The sequence below is a fragment of the Dendrobates tinctorius genome, unplaced genomic scaffold (genome assembly GCF_039654945.1).
Source record: "Dendrobates tinctorius isolate UK_male_01 unplaced genomic scaffold, ASM3965494v1 ptg000086l, whole genome shotgun sequence".
Taxonomy (NCBI): Eukaryota; Metazoa; Chordata; class Amphibia; order Anura; family Dendrobatidae; genus Dendrobates; species Dendrobates tinctorius.
Genome location: NW_027361754.1, coordinates 65,919,890 through 65,943,284, shown reverse-complemented (window position 1 = coordinate 65,943,284; position 23,395 = coordinate 65,919,890). Strand labels below are relative to the sequence as shown.

Genomic DNA, 23,395 nt, shown 5'->3' with positions numbered 1-23,395 from the left:
TTTTTGTAATTAATATATTACATAATTTCTGTACAATTTATTGATAAATTATTAAAATAATTTTTGATACATGCATTTTTTGTATTTTTGGCAATATATGCTCGTTCTGGCTCCATCTAATGTTTTTTGAATTCTCGATCTAAATAGTGACTCTTCTGATAATTGTCTGGTCAAAGGGCAGAATGACGCAGGCTGTTGTGGCAACTTTGTTTTTATGACAGATACCCCACAGACTTCTAATGGGGTCAGTTGGGTTTCCCTTGTCGTGCTGGATCGTCCTCTTACTTTTGTGTAAAGCATTTGTTACTTTAGTCCTGAGGGTGAGGTCAGACGATAAAGCCGCGATGCGTGCGGGAACCCTGATGAGCTGCCGATTCTGCCCTTCTTGTATTGAATCCCGTACATTCACACAGTTTTGCAGAAAAACTGCTTCATCCGCAAAATCGCAGAACCATTATGGTTTTCGAGCCCTTACTCTTAAGTCATATTCACATATCCATGTTTACTCTGTCGCCTAATTGGGGGACACAGAACCTTGGGTGTTATGCTGCTGTCCACTAGGAGGCGACACTATGCATAATCTGAAAAAGATTAACTTTGGCTCCTCCTCTGCAGTATACACCCCTGGACGGCGTCAGCCTTCTCCAGTTTTTGCTTAGTGTCGCAAGGAGGCACACCTTTTTTCTTCAGTTTTTTTCCTTTTTTTCACGGAAATACAGATGAAGAAAAGTGGGTCTCCAGCGAGACTCCCGGCATGGCTCCCTCCTCGGTCCCCTATTAGGGGTACCCGGTTGAGGTCGAGGTGGTTTTTTCCCCATGTCGCTCCCTCCCCAGTCCCTCGGGTCCTGGTTCGAGGTCGAGACCCCCCTCCTTCCCCAACCCCTTTAAGGGGTCTGGGTTGAGGCGAGGATGAAGACCCCCTGACCGTGACAGACGCACCCTCCCTAATCCCCCGCAGGGGGTATTAGGTTGAGACGCCTCAGGTAGGGTCGGAGATCAGGCGGCATTTCGCAGCTTCCGGGGACCCCAGGCTGGCTGAGGGATCCTGTTGGGGCCGGGGGAGGGTACGGACTGGATGGCACAGCAGAGACAGGGTTTTTCTGCGTCCCTGTCTCTGCAACAGCAGCGGCTCCATAGCGCTTCAGGGGCACCCCATACAAAAACCGCTACCCCTGCTACCCCCACCGCTATCCAGTCGACCATTCTGGGGGGGTCTGGTACAAATCGGCCCCCCCCCCCCCCCCCCCGGACTACCGCGCCGCTCTGGAGCCCTCCTGGGCATCAGGCTTCTAATTTAGGCCGCCCCCCCGGCCCGCCCCCCGGATGACCAAAATGACACGCTGGAGTGTCATAGAAGGGGCGGATTGAGGCAGAAAGGGCGCGTTTTTACACAGCCCAGCGCGCCCTTTTCAGCTCTCCGCCCCCTCCTCCCTCTCCTCAGAGCCCCGGTGGCCATTTTTTCTGGATGAGATCCAGGAGAGGAGCATCACAGCGGTCTCCGGGGGGCACAGAACTTGGATCTGTCGGCGCTGGACCTAGGGGCACACCGGTGGGGTAAGCCCACAGCTGGGTTCTCATTACTCAGCTGTGAATCTATACTTCCTATAAGGCTTTCTGTGGGTTCCCTCTGCGTAGCCACCCCTGTACGATCCCTTATAGCCAGCCTCTGTGCACTATGCCGGGCTCAAGGAAGAGAACCAGGCAGGAATTTTTCTATGCATTCTGCACAGCCTGCAAAGCCACGCTCCCTAGTGGCAGCACGTATCCGCACTGCCAGGACTGCATCCAGAACTCTGGGTCAGAACCCCAGGGAGTCCCTACTGACGCTTCAGTGTCACAGGCCACGCCAGAATGGGCAACTCAGATGTCTCAGTCTATGTCACAGTCCATAGACAACCTAACTGCTACATTACTGCAAGCTCTGCAGAGTCGGGCCCCGGCTATGGACGGTACACAGCAAACGGACAGCTTGTCTCAGGAACATGCTGCTTCCGACTCTCACAGTCGTAAGCGGACCCACAGGTCTCGATCACCTAAGTCGCACTATAGCACAAGGTCGTCCCCCTCTAGAGAGAGACAGCGTCATTCCAGGTCTCCTGGGCAGTCCCCTGCCACAGACAGACAGTGCAATTTACCACAGGGATCCCCCATCACAGAAGACCCCCGCCCCAGGTCGCCCTCCAGGGATCACCTTAGCGAGGCACAGGATTCGGAGGGCATCTGTGACTCCGACTCAGATAATGGTGGTACCTTCTCCCCCTAGCAATACAGCGCTAGTTGAGGACATAATTTCTGCCATTCATTGGGTGCTAAAAATTCCAGAGTCGCCCCCGGAAGTCCCAGAACATAGGATTTGCTTCGAAAGTGTTCAAAAACCACCTAAGGTCTTCCCTAATCACGATGAGTTTGAGAAAATACTTACCAAACAGTTTGCGCAGCCTGACAAAAAATTCGCTAATCGCAAATATTTGGAAGCGAAGTACCCCTTCCCACAGAAAGACACCAAACAATGGACAGATCCACCTGAAGTGGACCCTCCGGTTTCTAGGCTAGCAGCGCAGACTTTACTCTCTCTGCCGAATAGCTCAACCCTCAGAGACGCAGCAGACCGGCAAGTAGAACGCATGGCTCGTTCTATTTTTGAAGCGGCAGGCGCCTCTTTGGGCCCTGCATTTGCTTCAGTTTGGGCATCCAAGGCCATCCTGGCTTGGGCCAAAAAACTACAGGAGGGTCTTCAGGCTTCAAATCCTGAACTCTCGGACCAAGCGGTCCAGATGGCAGTGGTAGCAGACTACATGATTCATGCAGCCCTGGATTCCGCCGGAGGTGTAGCGGGAATAGCATCAAACGCCATCACGATCCGACGCATCCTCTGGCTGCGAGAATGGAAAGCGGATGCGGCCTCAAAGAAGTCCCTCACGCGACTTCCGTATTTTACTGGAAGGCTTTTCGGCGAAAAGTTGGACACCATGATAGCCAATGCCACTGGGGGTAAGAGTACCTCTCTCCCTCAACTAAAACCGAAACGCACGTTTAAACGAAGAAACCAGACGCGATTCCGATCCTTTCGGAATTCCTCAGGCTGGTCCGTTTCGCGCCCAGTGCAAAACCGCAACCGTTCTCCACGCAGAGACAACCCACGGACTCAGCAGCGACCGGACAGGGCTTGGCAGTCGAAAGCAGGCCAAGCGAAACCCAAGGGAGGAAAACCTCAGAACTTCACTTCATCATGACTCGAGACCTCCGGAAGACACCCCACCAGTAGGCGGCCGACTTTTACTCTTTCAGCAAGTCTGGCTGCCTATTACAGAAGACAGGTGGGTCAGGGAAATAGTGTCTTCCGGATACAAGATAGAGTTCACTTCCGTTCCACCGAACCGGTTCTTCCTTTCTGTTCCTCCAACACCACCAGAAAAGGCTCGTGTTTTCCACCAAGCGGTTTCCTCTCTCCTTCAATCAGGAGTTGTGGTGCCGGTTCCCGCGAACGAGAGATTCCGAGGATTCTACTCAAATTTGTTCATAGTCCCCAAGAAAGGAGGCGGCGTCCGACCCATACTGGACCTAAAACAGCTCAACAATTACGTACGGGTCCGTCATTTCCGCATGGAGTCCCTCCGGTCCATCATTGCATCCATGGAGCAGGGAGAATACCTCGCCTCCATAGACATACAGGATGCGTATCTCCACATACCAATTGCTCCCGCCCACCAAAGGTTTCTCAGGTTCGCGGTCAACCAAAACCACTACCAGTTTGTCGCCCTTCCGTTCGGACTCGCCACGGCTCCAAGAACGTTCACCAAAGTCATGGCGGCCACCATGGACGTCCTGCACTCAAGAGGCATCCTAGTCGTCCCGTACCTGGACGACCTCCTCGTCAAGTCTCCCACTTTCAAAGACTGCGAGGTCAGTGTCTCAATCACTCCAGACACTCTGAGTTGCCTGGGATGGCTAGTCAACCTACAGAAATCGTCGACCATCCCAACTCGGTCTCTAACATTCCTGGGAATGGTATTCGACACCGCCAGGGGCCTGGTGCTCCTTCCCAAGGACAAGACACTGGCCATCCGTCTGGGAGTTCGCACACTCCTTCGCAGTCCTCCTCGATCTCTCCGGTTTGCCATGAGAGTCCTCGGCCGGATGGCAGCAGCAATAGAGGCAGTGCCATTTGCCCAGTTTCACCTCAGGGTCCTTCAACTAGCCATGCTCAGATCTTGGGACAGGAACCCCTTCTCCCTCGACAGGGAGTTCAGGTTGACGTCATCAACCAGGAGGTCCCTGCATTGGTGGCTCAAACCAACCTCGCTTACACGAGGGAAGCCATTCCTCTCAGGACAATGGAAGATCCTGACTACCGATGCAAGCCTGACAGGCTGGGGGGCGGTGCACCTACATCACAGGGCAAGTGGTCACCGAGGGAAGTGACATTGCCCATCAATGTTCTGGAAATCAGGGCCATTCTCTTGGCACTGAGAGCCTTTCATCACTTGCTTGCAGCCTCGCACATACGGATACAGTCGGACAATGCCACGGCTGTGGCATACGTGAACCACCAAGGCGGGACCCGCAGCGCCCAGGCGATGAGAGAAGTGGCTCATATCCTCCGCTGGGCGGAAGACACAAGGTCGGTACTTTCTGCGGTACACATTCTGGGTGTAGAAAACTGGGAAGCCGACTTCCTCAGCAGGCAAGGAATGGACTCGGGGGAGTGGTCTCTCCATCCCGAGATTTTTTACCAGATCTGTCAACGCTGGGGAACCCCGGATGTGGACCTAATGGCATCCCATCTCAATACCAAGGTTCCCAATTTAATGGCCAGGACACACGACCCGCGGTCGCTCGGAGCGGATGCCCTGGTCCAGGACTGGTCCCAGTTCCGACTCCTGTACATTTTTCCACCCCTCCCCCTAATCGCCAGGGTCGTGAGGAAGATCAAGCAAGAGGGAGTTCCGACCATCCTCATCGCGCCAGACTGGCCCAGACGTACTTGGTACGCAGACATCGTTCAACTTACGGCAGACGCCCCCTGGCGTGTACCCGACCGTCACGACCTTCTGTCTCAAGGTCCGTTCTTCCACCAGAATTCAGGGGCTCTCAATTTGACGGCATGGCCCTTGAAACCTGGATTCTAACCCAGGCAGGTTTTTCACCGGCAGTCATTACAACTATGATCAGAGCAAGGAAGCCTGCCTACGCCAAGCTCTATTATCGTACCTGGAGAGCTTTCTTTTCTTGGTGCGAATCTCATGGACAAGTCCCACTCCCTTATTCCCTCCCGAAGGTACTAGGTTTTCTTCAGTCGGGCCTAGATGCCAAGCTATCCTTAAGTTCGCTTAAGAGTCAGGTGTCGGCGCTTTCAGTCCTTTTTCAAAAGCGCATTGCTATTAAACCGCAAGTAAGGACTTTCATCCAGGGAGTTTCCCGATTGGTTCCTCCCTACAAACGTCCGCTGGATACGTGGGACCTCAATCTGGTCCTGACAGCATTGCAAGCTCCATCCTTCGAACCTCTTAGAGGAGTTCCACTCTCCATTCTGTCTCAGAAAGTGGTTTTTCTAGTGGCGATCACCTCGTTATGCAGAGTGTCGGAATTGTCAGCACTTTCCTGCAGACGGCCTTTCCTAGCCTTTCACCAGGACAAGGTGGTTCTCCGCACGGTACCATCCTTCCTTCCGAAGGTTGTGTCCAACTTTCACCTTAATGAAGAGATTTCACTGCCTTCCCTTTGCCCGGTTCCGGTTCATAGAGTGGAGAAGGCTCTGCATACGCTTGACCTCGTCAGAGCATTGCGAATTTACGTGTCCAGGACTGCACCTTTCCGGAAATCTGATTCCCTCTTCATTCTTCCGGAAGGTAGTCGCAAGGGGTTGCCGGCTTCCAAGGCTACCCTTGCCAGGTGGATCAGGTCCACCATACATGAGGCCTACCGACTTAACAGTTCCCCTCTTCCGGCCGGTATCACGGCACACTCTACACGGGCAGTAGGGGCCTCCTGGGCCATTCGGCATCAGGCTTCGGCACAACAAGTGTGCAAGGCGGCCACTTGGACTAGCCTACACACTTTTACGAAACACTACAGTGTTCATACCCAGTCCTCAGCGGATGCGAGCCTGGGTAGACTGGTTCTGCAGGCGGCAGTACCCCAAGTCTAGGGGACTGTCAGCACAATATTCGTCCACTGCTTCCCACCCAGGGATTGCTTTGGGACGTCCCAAGGTTCTGTGTCCCCCAATTAGGCGACAAAGTAAAGGAGATTTTTGTGTACTCACCGTAAAATCTTTCTCTTAGCCTTTAATTGGGGGACACAGCTCCCACCCTGTTGCCTTACGGGCAGTTGTTTCCTGTTGAGTTCTCATATTGTTCTTTGAGCTCGTACATAGTAGCCTTCTTACAGGCATGGTTATGTTATTTGGTTACGTTCCTCCTTATGCTTTGGCACAAAACTGGAGAAGGCTGACGCCGTCCAGGGGTGTACACTGCAGAGGAGGAGCCAAAGTTAATCTTTTTCAGATTATGCATAGTGTCGCCTCCTAGTGGACAGCAGCATAACACCCAAGGTTCTGTGTCCCCCAATTAAAGGCTAAGAGAAAGAGATTTTATGGTGAGTACACAAAAATCTCCTTTTTTTCCCCTTACGAAAAAAATGCTTTCCTACCCATTGGGCAATGAAAAACAGCACATAGATGTGACACAGGAGGCATCCGCTGTTTTTTCACATCCATTGACTTACTGATGATTTTGATCTGCAAATCAGTTCAGAATCTGACACGTGTCCATATTTATCATTCTGGGGAAAAAAACTGGCTTGTGGGTCCTACTGCAAAGGACCCACATGCCAACATGGATGTGTCAATGGGGCCTTAGGCTGACACTTATTCTTTATTGATTGCTTGTGCTACTTTTAGTAAAATGGCTTGGGATCTCTTGTATGTAAGCCCCCAAGAAAGAAGGGTCTGCGGCTTTTGGTCAAGCACAAACTTTCTTTGCTAATAATTGTTAGATTCCTGTTATTCTTAAAAAAAAAAAAAAACATTGAGCTCTCTGGCATCTTGTCTGTACATGAAGTTATCTAATTAAAGGGCTTTTGATCAACTTCATAATTGGTTAAAATTGCAAAATGCTTATAACAATAAGCAACTTTGCAATTTCCCTCCTATTAAAAATCCTCTCTGTTCTCAAGACCGAAGGGATTTTTAATTCTATAGTTTACTACTCATTGCCTAGGTTACCCGCCACCTCCTCCATCTATCATGATGGCTGGTTTCTTAGGCAGACAGTGCAGCACTTTCAAGCTCTTTTGTATAGACACTGCTCTGATGCTGGGTCTGGCAAGGTTCAACACCTCCGATGCTGCAGAGTCAAAACTGCAGCATGAAGTGCGCACAGCTCAGGCCAAGGGAGTGACAATACCGCTGGTCAGAACTGTCAATCATTTAGGAGTACAACTTTCCCTTTCTCCTGGAAAGCAGAAAGCCTGGAGGCAGTAAAGCAATGCGCTCTGGAAGAGAAGAAAGAAATCTTTTGAATAACCCCTTTAATTGCATTGTTTTTAAATTATTTACAGCTGCTTAGGGATTTTCCTTTTTGTAAGGTGTGTACATTGTGTAGTATTTTTAATATGGAAGACCAGTACAGATTACACCCTCAGGCATCAATGTTCTGCATATTGGACTGATCCCGTTTCAAATTAGGTATTTGCAATAATACATATGAGTTAAATAAACCCATCATGGCCGAATAGGGCTCACTTTTAGCTGTTACGTGCAACCCTAAAAATCTAGTTGACCTGTTGGCATATATTCACAACCTGAAGATTTATTGCAGACATTTTGGTCTTTTCTCCATTAACCTGAATAGGGCTTGCAGAGATCCATTCTCGCGCTGCTGAAACATCCACATTCAGATAACTAGAGCTGATTAACATGCAATAAATCCACACGGTCAATGTGATTTTACGACTCTCATCCCCATGCTGTGGAGCAAATCTGCAGTGGAAATTGTCCAGTACTGCAAAATTTGAAATGCACCACATCTCAAAATATGGTGCTGGTTTTTACCCTTTGCTATGTAAAGCATAAAATCTGCAGAGATCCACAGTGGAAAAGTCCGCTCATCGCTTAACATGATGTAGCATCCCACGCCTGCGGTGGACATGATGTCCCCATATCTGTACGTGAAGTCGGAACCTCAGCTCCACAAATGAAAATGAGACTGTAGGTCTTGCTGCAGTGTTATTTAATTTTAATCTGGCAAGGAGTCAAAAACAGAAATGGTCCATATCTGTTTTTAACTCCTTGCCGGATCAAAATAATAGTAGAAAATGTCTGTAGATTTCATTTTATTGCTCTAATTTCGGGTTTTCTCCTCCGCAGTATCCGCTCATCACAGAACCGCCAGAGAGGAGCAAAGTGACAAAAATAAAACCACTTACCGCAGCCGCAGTCCCATACGCCAACAGCGGCAAAGAGTCGAGGCAGGAGAGATGTGGAAACATGGTGAGCCGTATTATAGGCCGCTCTTACAAGTACCGTATATACTCGAGTATAAGCCGAGGCACCTAATTTGGCCGTGAAAAACTGGGAAAACGTATTGACTCAAGTATAAGCCGGGTATGCATTGTCCCCTCATACATATCTTTGTATGCATGGCTCTTCAACCCTATCCTTGTATGCATGGCTCCTCATCCCTGACCTGGTATGCATGGCTCCTCATCCTTATCCCCGTCCTTGTCTGCATGGCTCCTCATCCCTGTCCTGGTATGCATGGCTCCTCATCACTATCCTTGTATGCATGGTTACTCATCCCTATCCTTGAATGCATGGCCCGCCATGAGAAAAGTATAAAAAAAACCTCCTTATCGTCCCCTGACAGCATCCTCTTCCAGCAGCTCCTGCGTCCGAGCGATCACGTGTCCCCACTCATTAAGGTACTGAATATTGACGTCTCTCCACTCACCGAGGACACGTGATCGCTCGGCCACAGGAGCTGCTGGAAGCCGGAACAGGAAGCTGTGAGGGTGCGCAGGGAAGGTAGGTAGGAGTTTTTTTTTTTTTTTTAAAGCTGCTGGAAGCCGGCGGCTGTGGCTGTTAACTGTGTGCGCTATAAGAGAAATGAATATTCATTGCAAGTCAGTGAATATTCATTTCTCTTTAGCAGCGGGCACAGTTGCAGCCGCCAGCTCCTGCCTCCTGTGACCCTCTGCTCCGCCGCTCCCCATTCCCCACCAGCTTCTGGGACAATGACTCGTATATAAGCCGAGGGGAGCATTTTCAGCACAAAAAAAAGTGCTGAAGAACTCGGCTTATACACGAGTATATACGGTACATGTATGTTATGAATTTAGTAAGTGAAATGTAATGGTAGAAGCAAGAAGCAGACGGCTACTTTCCTTATGGCTGTGACATTGAGGTGTCTTGCTCTGAAACTTCTCATCTTTTAGCCAGAGTTATTTGTGTAGTACACTGTTATCCCATTGACTTCATTGGGCATCATGTGCTGTTTCCCTAGATATAATCACAGCTTACCTTGGTGCTTCCTGGAAGCGCAATTGCCTGCATTCGGCTTATTGGGGTAGAAAGGATCGTCAAGATTCAATATCCACTTTAACATAATACAGTGATGGTTTATTTTGCAACAGTGGAAAGAAATGTTTACAGTTGCCAATATTTGGTAGCCAGAGACGTAAGATGCATGATGAATGCAATGAAACTTTCTCGTTCGCCTTATTGGGGGACACAGAGACCATGGGTGTATGCTTTGCTGCCACTAGGAGGCTGACACTATGCACAAAAAAAGTTAGCTCCTCCTCCGCAGTATACACCCCACCGACCGGCACCAATTTCCTCAGTTTAGCTTAGTGTCAGTAGGAGGTGGACACGGGTCTTTCATTAGACCCATATCTACCTCGTCGTGCGTCGTTCCTTTACAGGTTCTACGGAGGGATACAGAGTGAAAAGTCACATCTGTACTCCCACATGGAGTCTGCGAGTACGGCGTGTACTGCCACCCCGTATCCTTGCAGTTCTCCGCGGCAGGACCAGCCAGACGGACGCCGACACCAAGACGTGCCAGCGACTCCAGGGGTCCTTGTCGCCAGTCTCCCTCCCACTTGCCTACCAGAGCCTGTCGGTTGGATGAGACGCAGGACTTCTTCAGACCCAGGTAACGGATCGGGGATGGGTGAGTATAGATTTTTATTACCTGGCTGCTCATTCCCGGCGGACAGGGGGCCTCTTCAATGGCACAGGGATGCGGGCGCTCGCAGTCGCCCTACATCTATAGGCACACCATGCTCTTTTTTGCTGGCCCCGCATTCCCCCCACCTCCCCCTTTCTGGGGACAGGGAGCACAGGGCCTTTTTCCTTTCCTCCCCTTGAGAGCGGCTTGCGGCGTCCCCTTCTTCCGACCTCCGCGCCGACCCCCTGCTGACAGGCGGCCGCCGCAACTAATTTAGGCCCCGGCTTCACTTTGGGCCTACCGCTGCGTCGCGGCCACGCCCCCCGCCCCTTTCTTCTAAGCGGGCTTCTCTCCCGCTCTTCCCAGGCCCTCCCGCCGCCTGTCCTTCACCTGCCCAGCCTGCTATTGGCTAGAGGGCGGTGAATTTTAACCCTGCAACCGCATCCTGTGCAGTTCAGGCGTCAAGCAACGTAGTTGCAATTCGACGTACAGTTTGGCTAAAGGCCTGGCAAGCGGACTTGTCTTCTAAAAAGTCCCTCACTAACCTGCCTTTTCAGGGGGTGCTCCTCTTTGGGTCCCAATTGGACCAGATTATTAAGGACGCCACCGGAGGCACGAGTTCACTTCTCCCTCAGTCCAATCCTCGCAGACCTCCACTAAGGCGTCAGTTTCGACCCTTTCGGACTTCCCGCCGTTTCAATACGGCGGACAACTCCTCCAGCCAACAGAGGCCGCAGGCTCGCCAGGAGAGAAAGAAAGTTTCCTTCACACCCACTCCTTCCTGACGATCCCACTCTTCCCAGGGCAGACCGTCCAGATCTGGATCTGGACGGTCTACTTCAGCATGACTATCGTCGGACACGTGAGGCGCCTTTCCAATTGGGAGGCCGACTTCCTTCCTTCAGGGACGTTTGGCTGGCCTCCGTAGAGGACGCTTGGGTCAGGTAGGTCGTATCCTCAGGATACAAGATACAGTTGGTCTCTCTCCCACGGGATCGTTTCTTCGAATCCCGGCCTCCAAAGGATCCAGCCTTGGTCCCGGCGTTCTCTACGACTATCGCCTCTCTCCTCAGACAGCACCACTACCAGCTCGTCGCATGGCCCTTCGGTCTTGCCACCGCTCCCAGACTCTTCACGAAGATCGTGGCTGCGTTGATGGCTTTGTTGAGAGTCAGAGGTCTCGTTCTTTTCCCGTACCTAAACGATATTCTGATCAGGGCTCCCTCATTTCAACAGGCTCACCAAAGTTTGTCAATCGTCCTGGACACTCTTTCCGATTTCGGGTGGATCATCAACAGGAAAAAGTCCTGTCTGGTTCCTACCCAACGCCTGGTCTTTCTAGGCCTTCTGTTCGACGCTCGTCGGTCAAGGGTCTTTCTCCCACAAGAGAAGATTCTCTCTCTGCAGCAGGAAGTACGATCGCTGCAGATCTCACGATTCCCGTCCCTCCGTACAGCCAGGAGGGTCCTGGGAAAGATGGTGGCGGCGATAGAGGCAGTTCCCTTTGCCCAATTTCACGCCAGACCTCTCCAGCAGGCCATTCTGTCGAAGTGGAACAGGTCGCCTCGGTCCCTGGATCGCCCTGTTCCTCCTTCTTACCGGATCAAGCGGTCCCTCAACTGGTGGTTGTCGTCACCTCTCATTCTATCGGGTCGATTCTTCCTTCCCATTCGCTGGCAGATAGTAACCACAGATGCCAGTCTCCTCGGTTGGGGTGCAGTGTTCCGCAACCACACTGTTCAGGGTCGATGGTCGGATCGGGAATCAGTACCGATCAACATTCTGGAGATTCGAGCTATCCATCTTGCTCTCGTTCACTGGGAAAGGCTCCTCAAGGGACTGCCGGTACGGATTCAGACAGACATCGCCACAGCGATGTCTACCGCCAAGGGGGAACACGGAGTGTCTCAGCCCTGGCGGAGGGGTCCAAGATTCTTCGTTGGGCGGAGATTTCCATTCCGACAATTTCCGTGGTGCACATTCCCGGCGTAGACAACTGGGCCGACGATTTTCTCAGCCGCAAGGGTCTCGCGGCGGGAGAGTGGTCCCTCCATCCGGAGGTGTTTCATCTGCTCTGCCTTCGGTGGGGAACCCCGGATGTAGACCTCATGGCGTCTTGCCTCAACAGGAAAGTCCCACAATTCGTGTCCAGGTCTCGGGACCCTCTGGCAGTGGGCGCCGACGCCCTGGCCGTTCCTTGGTCCCAGTTCGACCTTCCCTACCTGTTCCCTCCGCCTCTTCTTTCCAACCTGTTGAAAAAGATCAAGGCAGAAGGAATTCCAGTCATTCTCATCGCCCCGAATTGGCCCAGAAGGTCTTGGTTCGCGGACATTGTCAACCTTCTCACGGACGCCCCCTGGAAGCTTCCAGACAGAACAGATCTGCTGTCTCAGGGACCGATTTGCCACCCCAATTCTCGGCCGCTCAATTTAACGGCGTGGCTGTTGAGACCGAGGTTCTGAAACGGGCAGTATTTTCTGACCAGGTAGTTCAGACCATGATCCAAGCCAGAAAGCCATCATCTTCCAAGATCTACTACCTTACTTGGAAGGCCTATTTCACTTGGTGTGAGACCAGTGACATCGCGCCCATGTCCTTTCGCTCCCTTCAGTCCTAGCGTTTCTTCAGGCAGGATTGAATGCGGGCCTTGCCCTCAGTTCCCTGAAGGGTCAAGTTTCGGCGCTGTCCATTCTATTTCAGAAAACATTGGCTTCCCGTCCTCAGGTTAAGACCTTTCTTCAGGGCGTGGCTCACACGGTTCCGCCGTACCGGGCGCCCGTGGATCCATGGGATCTTAATCTGGTTCTTGAGGTTCTGCAAGGTCCTCCCTTTGAACCCCTCAGGGATATTTCCCTTACTCTCCTTTCTTGGAAGGTAGCCTTTCTGGTGGCCATCACCTCCGTCCGGCGCGTGTCGGAATTGGCAGCTCTTTCGTGCCGCTCCCCTTTTCTGGTGCTCCACCAGGATAAGGTAGTTCTGCGGCCTCCGCCCTCTTTCCTGCCGAAGGTGGTGTCCTCGTTTCACCTCAACGAGGATATCGTGCTACCATCCCTTTGTCCGTATCCAACTCATCCCCGAGAGCGGTCCTTGAACAAGCTGGACCTGGTTAGGGTGATAAGAGTCTATCTGTCTAGGACGACTTCCTTGCGAAAGACAGAGTCTCTTTTCATTATCCCTGATGGGGCGCGGAAGGGTCACTCGGCGTCAAAGGCCACTATTGCTCGCTGGATCAGATCGGCAATTTTGGAAGCCTACCGAGTTAAGCGTCGCGGAGCCCCTCCGGGGATCAGGGCCCACTCTACTCGGGCAGTGAGTGCCTCCTGGGCGGTGCGCCACAGAGCTTCCGCGCTGCAGCTTTGCAAAGCTGCAACATGGTCATCGGTTCACACGTTTGTGAAATTCTACAGACTCTACACCTACGCTTCGGCGGACGCCAGCCTAGGTAGACGGATTCTGCAGGCCGCGGTGGTGAGTCCGCTGGCCTGATGGAAGTTTGTTTCCCACCCCAGGGACTGCTTTGGGACGTCCCATGGTCTCTGTGTCCCCCAATAAGGCGAACGAGAAAACAGGATTTTTTGGGTTGCTTACCGTAAAATCTGTTTCTCGGAGCCTTCATTGGACACAGCACCCTCCCATGTTTTACAACTCCTGTTCTTATGGTTGTCGGTTGGTTACAGTTGAGTTGTCCTGTTTTCATTCTGTTTTGTTACTTCTCCTACTGCTTTCTCACTAACTGAGGAAATTGGTGCCGGTCGGTGGGGTGTATACTGCGGAGGAGGAGCTAACATTTTTTTGTGCATAGTGTCAGCCTCCTAGTGGCAGCAAAGCATACACCCATGGTCTCTGTGTCCCCCAATGAAGGCTCCGAGAAACAGATTTTACGGTAAGCAACCCAAAAAAATCCTGTTTTATTATTGGAGCGTCAGAAGCTCATTAAAGGGTTGTCTATTGAAGGTGGCCCCTTGTCCAGATCCGCTGGCAGCTGTACGGCCATTCATCTTAATGGCAGTCATGTCATTCTACATTACCAATTTCCTGACACTGAATGCCACTCAAAAGCAGCAGTTTTCCAGGAGCGGTACCCGGGACTATTAACCGAGGACCTTGGGGGTCTATAATGAGAAAACCCCTTTCTCACCTACGCCATGGCCCACCTCCTCATAGCCCATCCACTGAGAACAAATCCTGCAGAGTAACACTGCTCTGGATCTCTGCCGTATAATAACTACCACTTATTCTTTTCTCAGTCAAAGATGACAGACCGGATATGCGGGATCTTCTGTCAGACCTGCAGGATATCAGTGACAATGAACGGAAATCTAGCTCTGCAGAATCGTCCTCGGGTAAAGGAGCGTGTTTCTTTTGCAAATTATTATTGTGCTCCAGCGGGTGACACGGGACCCTCTTTCTTGGGATCAGTGGGAGTCCCGGTGGTTAGGGAATAAATGTTAGTGGGCCAGTCACTTAACTTATGCTTAATATTACAGCTGATTAGTATCCCTGATTGTTTTCTTTGTTTGACCCTAAAGCCCCCGTCACACGCAGCGAGATAGCTAGCGAGATCGCTGCTGAGTCACAAGTTTTGTGACGCAACAGCGATCTCACCAGCGATATCGCTGTGTGTGACATCTATCAGCGACCGGCCCCCGCCGGGTATCGCTGATTGTGCTCGAAAGCCCTGGACATTTTTTTGATCGCTGGTCTCCCGCTGGCCAGCACACATCGCTGCGTGTGGCAGCGGGAGAGCAATGATCAGCGAGCTCCCAGCTCGTATCCAAGGTAAACAGCGAATTTCTAAGCGCCGCGCGGCGATTAGAAACCCGCTGTTTACCTTGGATACGAGCTCCCAGCGCCAGCACGCTGGTATCTAAGGTACACAGCGGGTAACTAAGCGACGCGCACTCTTGTTACCCGCGTCGTCGCTGGTCCTCATCTCTGGTGAAATCTGCCTGTCTGGCAGCTCACCAGCGATCATGTAGCGACACACCAGCAATCCTGACAAGGTCATATCGTTGTCGGGATCGCTGGTGAGTCGCTATGTGTGACGGGGGCCTAAATGAGAGGGGTTCTTCAATGAAATCGTTATCACCTATTCACAGGAAGTTATTTCTTATTGATCGGTGAGGGTTCAAACGTCAGAACAGGAAATTCTTATTTTTGCCGCTGCATTTTTATCTCTGTTATAGTGGAGTGGAAGTGCTCATGCTCTGTGGGGCTACCGGAAAAAGCTAAGGGTATCGCTTGGCAGCCCTATGAAGAGTGAATGAGGGGTGGGTGAGAATGCGCACCACCGCTTTATTATAGAGAGGATAAAGGTTTCCCCTTCTGCCCATTGGCGCAGGTCCATGCAGTAATCCTTGACCATTTTTAATATGATTTCAGCTGGGTCTGTGTCAGTGGAGGAAGAGGAGACCAGCTCCGAGGAATCAGAAGAAGCTGAAGAAGAGGAGGAAGATGATGATGAGGAGGAAGAGGATGAAACTGTAAGCAACTCAGAGGCTGCATCAGAACAGACTGCAGGTAGTAATATTGTCACTGTCTCTCTACACTTATTTTTTAAATCAGATAAATTTTTATTTAACCAAAATCAAGGTACAAAACAATAGACCAAAAATCACAATGAGAACAACATTAACAATGGTCATTAGTTTCAGAAATTCCCTCCCTTCCCCTCCCCCTCCCCATTACATACAAGAGCAGCAAATAATGCATGGTGTAACCTAAGTTCAGGGTCATTGTCTCTCCACCCAAGGTGTCCACAGTGTCTTAAATGTTTTTATGCCTTTTCTCTTAGCGTAAATGTTTTATTTCCATATTCGCAAGAGTCAGACTGCCTGAAAAATTCCCTCAAAGTCAGCGGCTCTTCATTTATCCAGAATCTGGCGATCAGTTTTCGCGCAATATATAATAATCTAGCTATTGCCACATTATATTTATTATGTACCTGGACCTCGTCTACATATCCCAGTATACACACCATAGGATCCCTCTCAATCCTACAACTGTACATTCATCCTATGGCATTAAGCACCACTGTCCAATATGGGTTCAGACTTGGACACTGCCATAATATATGGAGAATTCCAGCCCCCTCCATTCGGCACCGAGTACACTCAGAAGTCACTGATCCCCATCACACACAGCGATCTCGCTGACGAGATCGCTGATGTGTCACAAAATCAGCGATCTCGCTAGCGAGATCGCTTAGTGTGACGGGGCCTTTACACAGCAGTGGAATCAGATGAAATCTGCATAGCTCGAAATTGGAAGTGCCACCTGAATGCCCAGGTATTTAAACTGTGGCACTACTGACGACCTACTACCCTCCCCCGACACTGGCAAATCAACAACACAATCAACTACAGCCATGACAGTAGATTTTTCCCAGCTAATTTCTAATCCCGATGTAGACCCAAATGTTTTAATAATATCCATTGCTCTCAACAACAACTCTCGGGAATCCTCCAAAAAAAGAAACACATCATCTACATACAGTGATACTTTTTCTTCTACCAAGCCATATCTGAACCCTTTAACCGAAGCCGTCCTCCTAATTGTCTGTGCCAAGGGCTCCACTGCCAAAGCAAAAAGTAGCGGGGACAAAAGACACCCCTGCCTAGTCGCCCTATGAAGCGCAGAACTCCCAGACATTTGACCGTTAAGTCTGACTCTAGTGGTCGGGGAAGTATATTGCAACCGTATCCATGAAATAAAGGTCGGCCCAAAACCAAAGCGTTCCAACACCCTCCAGAGATAGTGTTGAGTGGCAGTATCAAACGCTTTACGCGCATCCAATGGTACTACAACCCTACTGCCCCTATTGTCCGACGGCAGCTGCAAATTCAGAAAAAGTCTACGTAAATTAATTGCCGTAGACTTATTTGGCATAAATCCGAATTGGTTCCAATCTCATTATTGACATCAGATGTTAAAATACTAGCCAAAATGTTAGCGATAAGAATGTCTAGAGTTGTCCCAAAATTGATACATCCAGACCAATCAGGGTTCTTACAAAATAGATCCACCGCCATTAACCTGCGAAGACTTTTTTTAAATATTCAAATCCCAGCAGATAACAGGGGGGAAAGGGTGGTGGTCTCATTGGATGCACGAAAGGCATTTGACAGGGTAGAGTGGAATTATTTATGGGCAGTATTGAAATGTATGGGATTTGGACACAGATTTATCTCCTGGGTTAAGTTACTGTATGTAGACCCGAAAGGATATATTAGGATTAATGGGGAGACCTCGGAGGCATTTGGGTTGTTCAGAGGAACTCGTCAGGGATGTCCATTGTCACCGTTATTGTTTGCTGTAGCGATGGAACCGTTAGCGATTAAAATTCGTAATTCCAAGGAAATACAAGGCTTTAGATATGGGGAATTGGAGGAAAAGATCGCCCTATACGCGGACGATATACTCCTGTTCTTAAATGACGGCGGAAAAGCACTGACTGAGGTCATGGGCCTTATAAGGAAATTTGGACACTTTTCCGGATTGAGAATTAATTGGGATAAGTCATGTATCATGGGGGTTGATAGAGAGTTGGGAGTTCGAGATGTGGGGGGGATAGCTGGACACTTGAAAGTAGTTAAGGAATTTAAATACCTCGGAATATGGGTATCTATGCCTGTGTCTAGATTTCTCGAACTAAACTTGGACCCATTACTAGTTAAATTTAAAGTTAAGATGACAGCATGGTGTAAGCTAGTACTGTCAATAGTGGGGAGGACAAATTTAATTAAAATGATAATGATGCCTCAGTTGATGTACATCCTTCATAATGCCCCGGTTTGGATCCCAAAGAAAAAATTTTACAAAATTAATACCATTTTTAGGGAATTGATTTGGGGGAAAAAACAAGCAAAAATTAAATTGGAAATACTGCAAAGGGGGAAGGAAGAGGGTGGGTTGGCGGCGCCAAATCCATGGATATACTTTCTAGCAACACAGGGGCAGCACTTTAGGGGCTGGAGAGAAGAGGGGAACTTGAGCGTTATGGGGAGAGTTTTGGCCCAAATGACCAACAAGAGAACATTGGTACAGAGTCTAGAAGCAGGAAACTTCGGGAGATTAGGGAAGGAAATGCCCACATTTGGACTAATGCACAAAATATGGCAGCATATCAAAATTCTTAGAAGAGTTGAGGAATTGACGACATACACACCTATCTGGGATAATGTGAACCTTTCTGAACTATACAAACTGCGGGACTTTAGTGATTGGGAGAGGAGAGGTTTGCAATATGTGTGGCAACTACTGGAAGGGTCTGAGATCAAGTCTTTTACTGTTTTAAAAGAAGAGTTTGGACTCCCATGTAGTGGGGAATTTCGATATTTTGGTCTCAGGCATGCATTTCAAGCGCAGAAACAGATAATGAATATGACGGTGCAGAGAGATGTGGTATTGGATTTTGTGTGTGCGTCCGGGGGTACGAGAGGTGTTATTTCTACCATCTATAGAGAATTATTATATTCTTACTTGGCTGGGTCTCCCTTAACAGTAAAATCTAAATGGGAGAGAGAAGTGGGGGAAATAGTAGATGACACATGGGAGTCTATTTTAGAGTATATACCTAAACTCTCTTTGAGTGAGCCAGGTAGGATATCGCAACTATATATTGTACATAGAACATATAAGACTCCAGAACTTATGAGGAAAATGGGCTTGAGGGATAATGCGGAATGTCCAAGATGTGGATATGAACCTGCAGGATGCTTCATATACTTTGGTCTTGTCCACGACTATCATCATACTGGGAGGAGGTTATAGGGCTTGTTGAGAAGATATACCGATGCGTTATAGGAAGGGACCCGGTAACGTGTGTGCTGGGGTATGTGGAGGAGGTGTTGGTGGGGAGTGCCTATAAGTCCATCATAGCAAAACTCTTATATATTGCCCGTAAGCTGATAGCTCAAAAATGGATCGATGCTGAACCCCCAACGGTTGGGGAATTTGTTACTCGTGTGAATAACGTAATCAGATTGGAGGAGAGAATTTATAGAAGGCGACATACGGAAGTTCACTTTGAAAAACTCTGGGCCATGTGGTTACAGTGGAGACAATCACATTGAGAAAGTATGTATTGCAGCTGGGAAGGGGGGGGAGGGAGGAGGGAGGTGGTTGGGTTAGTTCATCTTCTTGACGGGGAGGAAATTGAATGTCGTGTACTTTTCTATATGTAATGGAAATGATTTGAAAGCTGTGCTTGAATGTAATTATAACGACATTTGAATATAATAAAAATCTTTGGTTTAAAAAAAATAAATCCGAATTGGTTAGGATGAACAAGATCCTGAACCACACTCGCCAAAATTTTAGCCAAAATCTTTACATCTACCGTCAGCAATGAGATGGGCCTATGATTCTGCAAACCCCGGATCTCTTCCCTCTTTTGGAATGACCACCACCACCGCCTCCCTCATGGATGCTGGTAATTCACCCTCCTGAAGAGCCTCTTCAAAAACCTTTTGCAGTCTGGGCGTTACTATCTCAATTTAATTGTTTGTAAATTTCACTCAGGATACCATCTGCCACCGGGGCCCTATTATTTGCCATAGATATAATAGCCATTTCAATCTCTTCTTTTGTTATGGGCCTCTCCAGTCTCCACCTATCACTGTCTTTAATACTCAGGAGCCCTGCCTCCTGTAGAAAACCCTATATGTCCCCAAATGAATCCCCCGATCCGGAAGAATAGAACTGATTATAGAGCCAAAATACACTCTGTGTCCCCCACGTCTCTCTACACTTATGACACTTCTACGTATGGTCCCACAGTCCCAGCAATCTTCTTAATTATTTGAAGGGAAGAAAGTTGTCCATTTTGAAAATTAATTTTTTATTAAGAGAAATTATTCATTTTCTGTGTTAACCATCTGCTCTCCTCTTATAAGTTTTGTTTTGCTAAAGAAATTGATACATTAATCATCATCATCATCATCATTATTATAGTTGATGGTTTTGATTATTTTGCAGAGGAGATCAGCGATGAAGAGATAAGCGAGGAAGATGAGAGAGAGAATGGGAATCGCGTTCCTGTCTGTAAGAGTCCTGTGTTGTTCTACATGTTGTAGTAGATGTGATCGTCGCTCTTTCCATCTTATAAGGACGACAGTGAAATAAGTGATTCTACCCACATTGTATACATCCTGTATTGCATGTCCGTGCTCACCATAAAAGGAGTTCTGTATAGAATAACTAGTCTATGGTCACACTGTCTTACTGCAGACTTGTGAATCCTCCCAGCTCTGGACTGTGCCCGCTAGATGGGTTCTGGCTGGGAGTATGTATATCGTATACTTCACTGCTGTTTGCGGAGTGACTGCAAACTAATCATTCTAGACCGGACAACCCCTTTAAAGGGGATCTGTCATCAGGTAATACTACCTGATATGAGAGCAACACAAAGTTGGAGCAGAGGCTCAGTACTGGGTCTCTTACTGGGCTGACTGTAGTTTTGATTGTAGTGGAAATATGTATTTGTAGGCGATGTATGGCTGGCAGTTAACTAGCATCTGTCGTTAGGCGGCAGGTTTCACAAAGGTGATAGCATATGTTATCCTGACAAAAGGCAGTTTTAGACCCCAAGGGTGCCTTCCTGAGAGCACACAGAATTGGAGACATTTCACACCACCTTCTGGTGCCTGTGAAGGGAGATGCCAAATTGCCGCCTGACACTGTATATTTACTATGAGAAAGAAAGGTTACACAGAGTGTTCAGAGAAAAAAAATAACAAATTAATTGGTCAAGTAGCCATGGTCCAGTCACAAACCAGGAATTAGAATATTAACATGAGAAGCTGGTCTAGAAATCTGATCTCCAGGTTAAATCTATAAATTAGGCCTTGCACAAAGAAAGTTGTTCACAGACTGAGAGACAACCAAGCTGATGTGATCCATTTCATATTCATCAGACATGGGTATTGTTCCACAGGGAACAATACCAGACTGCAAAGTTTAGATATTTCTATATTTCTGTAAGTTTTCTCCATGTTGTTTTTATAACTGTTCTGCATATTTGTATGTCATTTTTTATTTCCATATTTTTTTTATATCCTTTTATTGTAAGCACTGTACCTCTTCTATTAAAGCTTAAAACTTTAATAGGTTTGACCCTTTTTTGCTCTAAAAGAATCAGTAGCCTTAGGCTGGTTTTACACTTGCCGTGTTTTTGCATCTCCAATGCATTTCTATTGGGCCGCAAAAATTAGTAGGAGGGCTGTGCTCCGTATGGCCATGAGGGCCATATTTGCGGCCGTGAAAAAATATCAAGCTTGCTCGATATTTTTCACGGCTTACGGACACGGCCGCAATGCATTTCAAATACACCGTATTTGCGAATCGCCATTACTCTGTCGCCTCATTGGGTGACACAGAACCTTGGGTGTTATGCTGCTGTCCACTAGGAGGCGACACTATGCATAATCTGAAAAAGATTAACTTTGGCTCCTCCTCTGCAGTATACACTCCTGGAAGGCGTCAGCCTTCCCCAGTTTTTGCATTGTCGCATAGGAGGCACACCTAAAGATTTTTTTCGTTTTTTTTCCTGACGGACTACAGATGAAGAAAAGTGGGTCTCCTGCGAGACCCCCGTCATGGCTCCTTCCTCGGCCCCTATTATAGGGTGCCCGGTTGAAGTTGAGGTGGCTATTCCCCATGTCGCTCCTTCCCCAGTCCCTCGGGTACTGGTTCGAAGTCGAGATCCCCCTCCTTCCCCAACCTCTTTGGGGTCTGGGTTGAGGTCGAGGTGAGGCTGAAGACCCCTGATGGTGACAGATGCTTCCTCCTTAATCCCCCTCTGGGGGCATTAAGTTGAGACACCACAGGTACGGTCTATATAAGGCAGCATCCTGCAGCGTAAACAGCCGGGGACCCCAGCCTCGCTGCGGGCTCCATGTTGGGGCCGGGGAAGAGCGCAGACAGACATGGCACATACAGAGACAGGGCTCCCTGCGTCCCTGTCTCTGCGGCAGCACCGGCATCTTAGCGCCTCAGGGGGACCCCCCCATACGGACACCGCTATCGCTGCTGGCCCCACCGCTACTCTGTCTCTCAATCCGGGGGGGTCTGGTTCAGATCCGACCCCCTCCCGGACATCCGCGCCGGCCTGGAGCCCTCCTGGGCATCAGGCTTCTAATTTACACAGCGGCTTCGGCCTAGCTGAAGCCGCCGCCTTCTCCCCGGCCCGCCCCCCCGGATGACGATTATGACACTCTAAGTGTCATAGAAGGGGCGGATTGAGGCAGAAAGGGCGCGTTTTTACATAGCCCTACGCGCCCTTTTCAGCTCTCCGCCCCCTTCTCCTCCTCAGCGTCCCGGTGGCCATCTTTGCCGCAAGTTATCTCTGACAGGACACCCACAGCAACGTCGGCAGTCTCCGGGGAGCACAGGACTGTGATTTATCGGTGCTGGACCTAGGGGCACACTGGTGGGGTAAGATCACAGCTGGGTTCTCTTTACTCAGCTGTGAATCCATATCACCTATAAGGCTCTCCTATAGGCTCCTCTGCGCAGCCACCCCTGTAGGGTCCCTGATAGCCAGCCTCTGTGCACTATGCCGGGCTCCCCAGTGGTAGCACGTACCCGCATTGCTGGGATTGCATCCAAAACACTGGGTCAGAACCCCAGGAAGCCCCTACCAATGCTTCAGCGTCGGCTACCACGCCGGAATGGGCTGCTCGGATGTCGCAGTGTATGACACAGTCCATAGATAATCTAACCTCCACACTGCTGCAGGCTCTGCAGGGGCATGTCTCGGCTATGAACGTTACCCAGCAAAAAGATAGCTTATCTCGGGAACATGCCGTTTCTGACACTCACAGACGTAAGCGAACCCACAGGTCGCGGTCATCTGTGTCATCCCATAGCACACGGTCATCTCCCTCCAGGGAGAGACACCGTGATTCCAGGTCACCTAGACAGTCCCCTACCAGAGACAGACAACGCAGATCCCCACAGCGATCTCCGACCACAGCAGACCTCCACTCCACTTTGCCCACCAGGGAACAACTTAGTGACACGCAGGATTTGGAAGGCATCTGTAACTCCGACTCAGAAAACGAAACGGAGAGGTCTGCGGTACCTTGTCCTCCTAGCACTACAGCGCTAGTTGAGGACATAGTCTCTTCCATCCATCGGGTGCTGGAAATTTCTGATCCAACCCCGGAAGCCCCAAAACACAAAATTTGCTTTGAAAGTGTCCTGAAACCACCTAAGGTCTT

At 49.4% G+C, this 23,395-nt stretch overlaps 1 protein-coding gene across 7 annotated transcripts in view; it reads left to right on the top strand.

The window, feature by feature from the left end:
- LOC141097969 (cyclin-dependent kinase 11B-like) overlaps positions 1 to 23,395 on the top strand; it is a 126,534-nt gene that overhangs the window by 63,051 nt on the left and 40,088 nt on the right. For all 7 annotated transcript variants that reach the window (XM_073585529.1, XM_073585530.1, XM_073585524.1 and 4 more), the window contains 4 exons: positions 8,369 to 8,491; positions 14,420 to 14,515; positions 15,555 to 15,692; positions 20,151 to 20,216. In XM_073585529.1, coding sequence (XP_073441630.1) covers positions 8,369 to 8,491; positions 14,420 to 14,515; positions 15,555 to 15,692; positions 20,151 to 20,216 — 423 coding nt within the window. The remainder of the gene's footprint in view (positions 1 to 8,368; positions 8,492 to 14,419; positions 14,516 to 15,554; positions 15,693 to 20,150; positions 20,217 to 23,395) is intronic.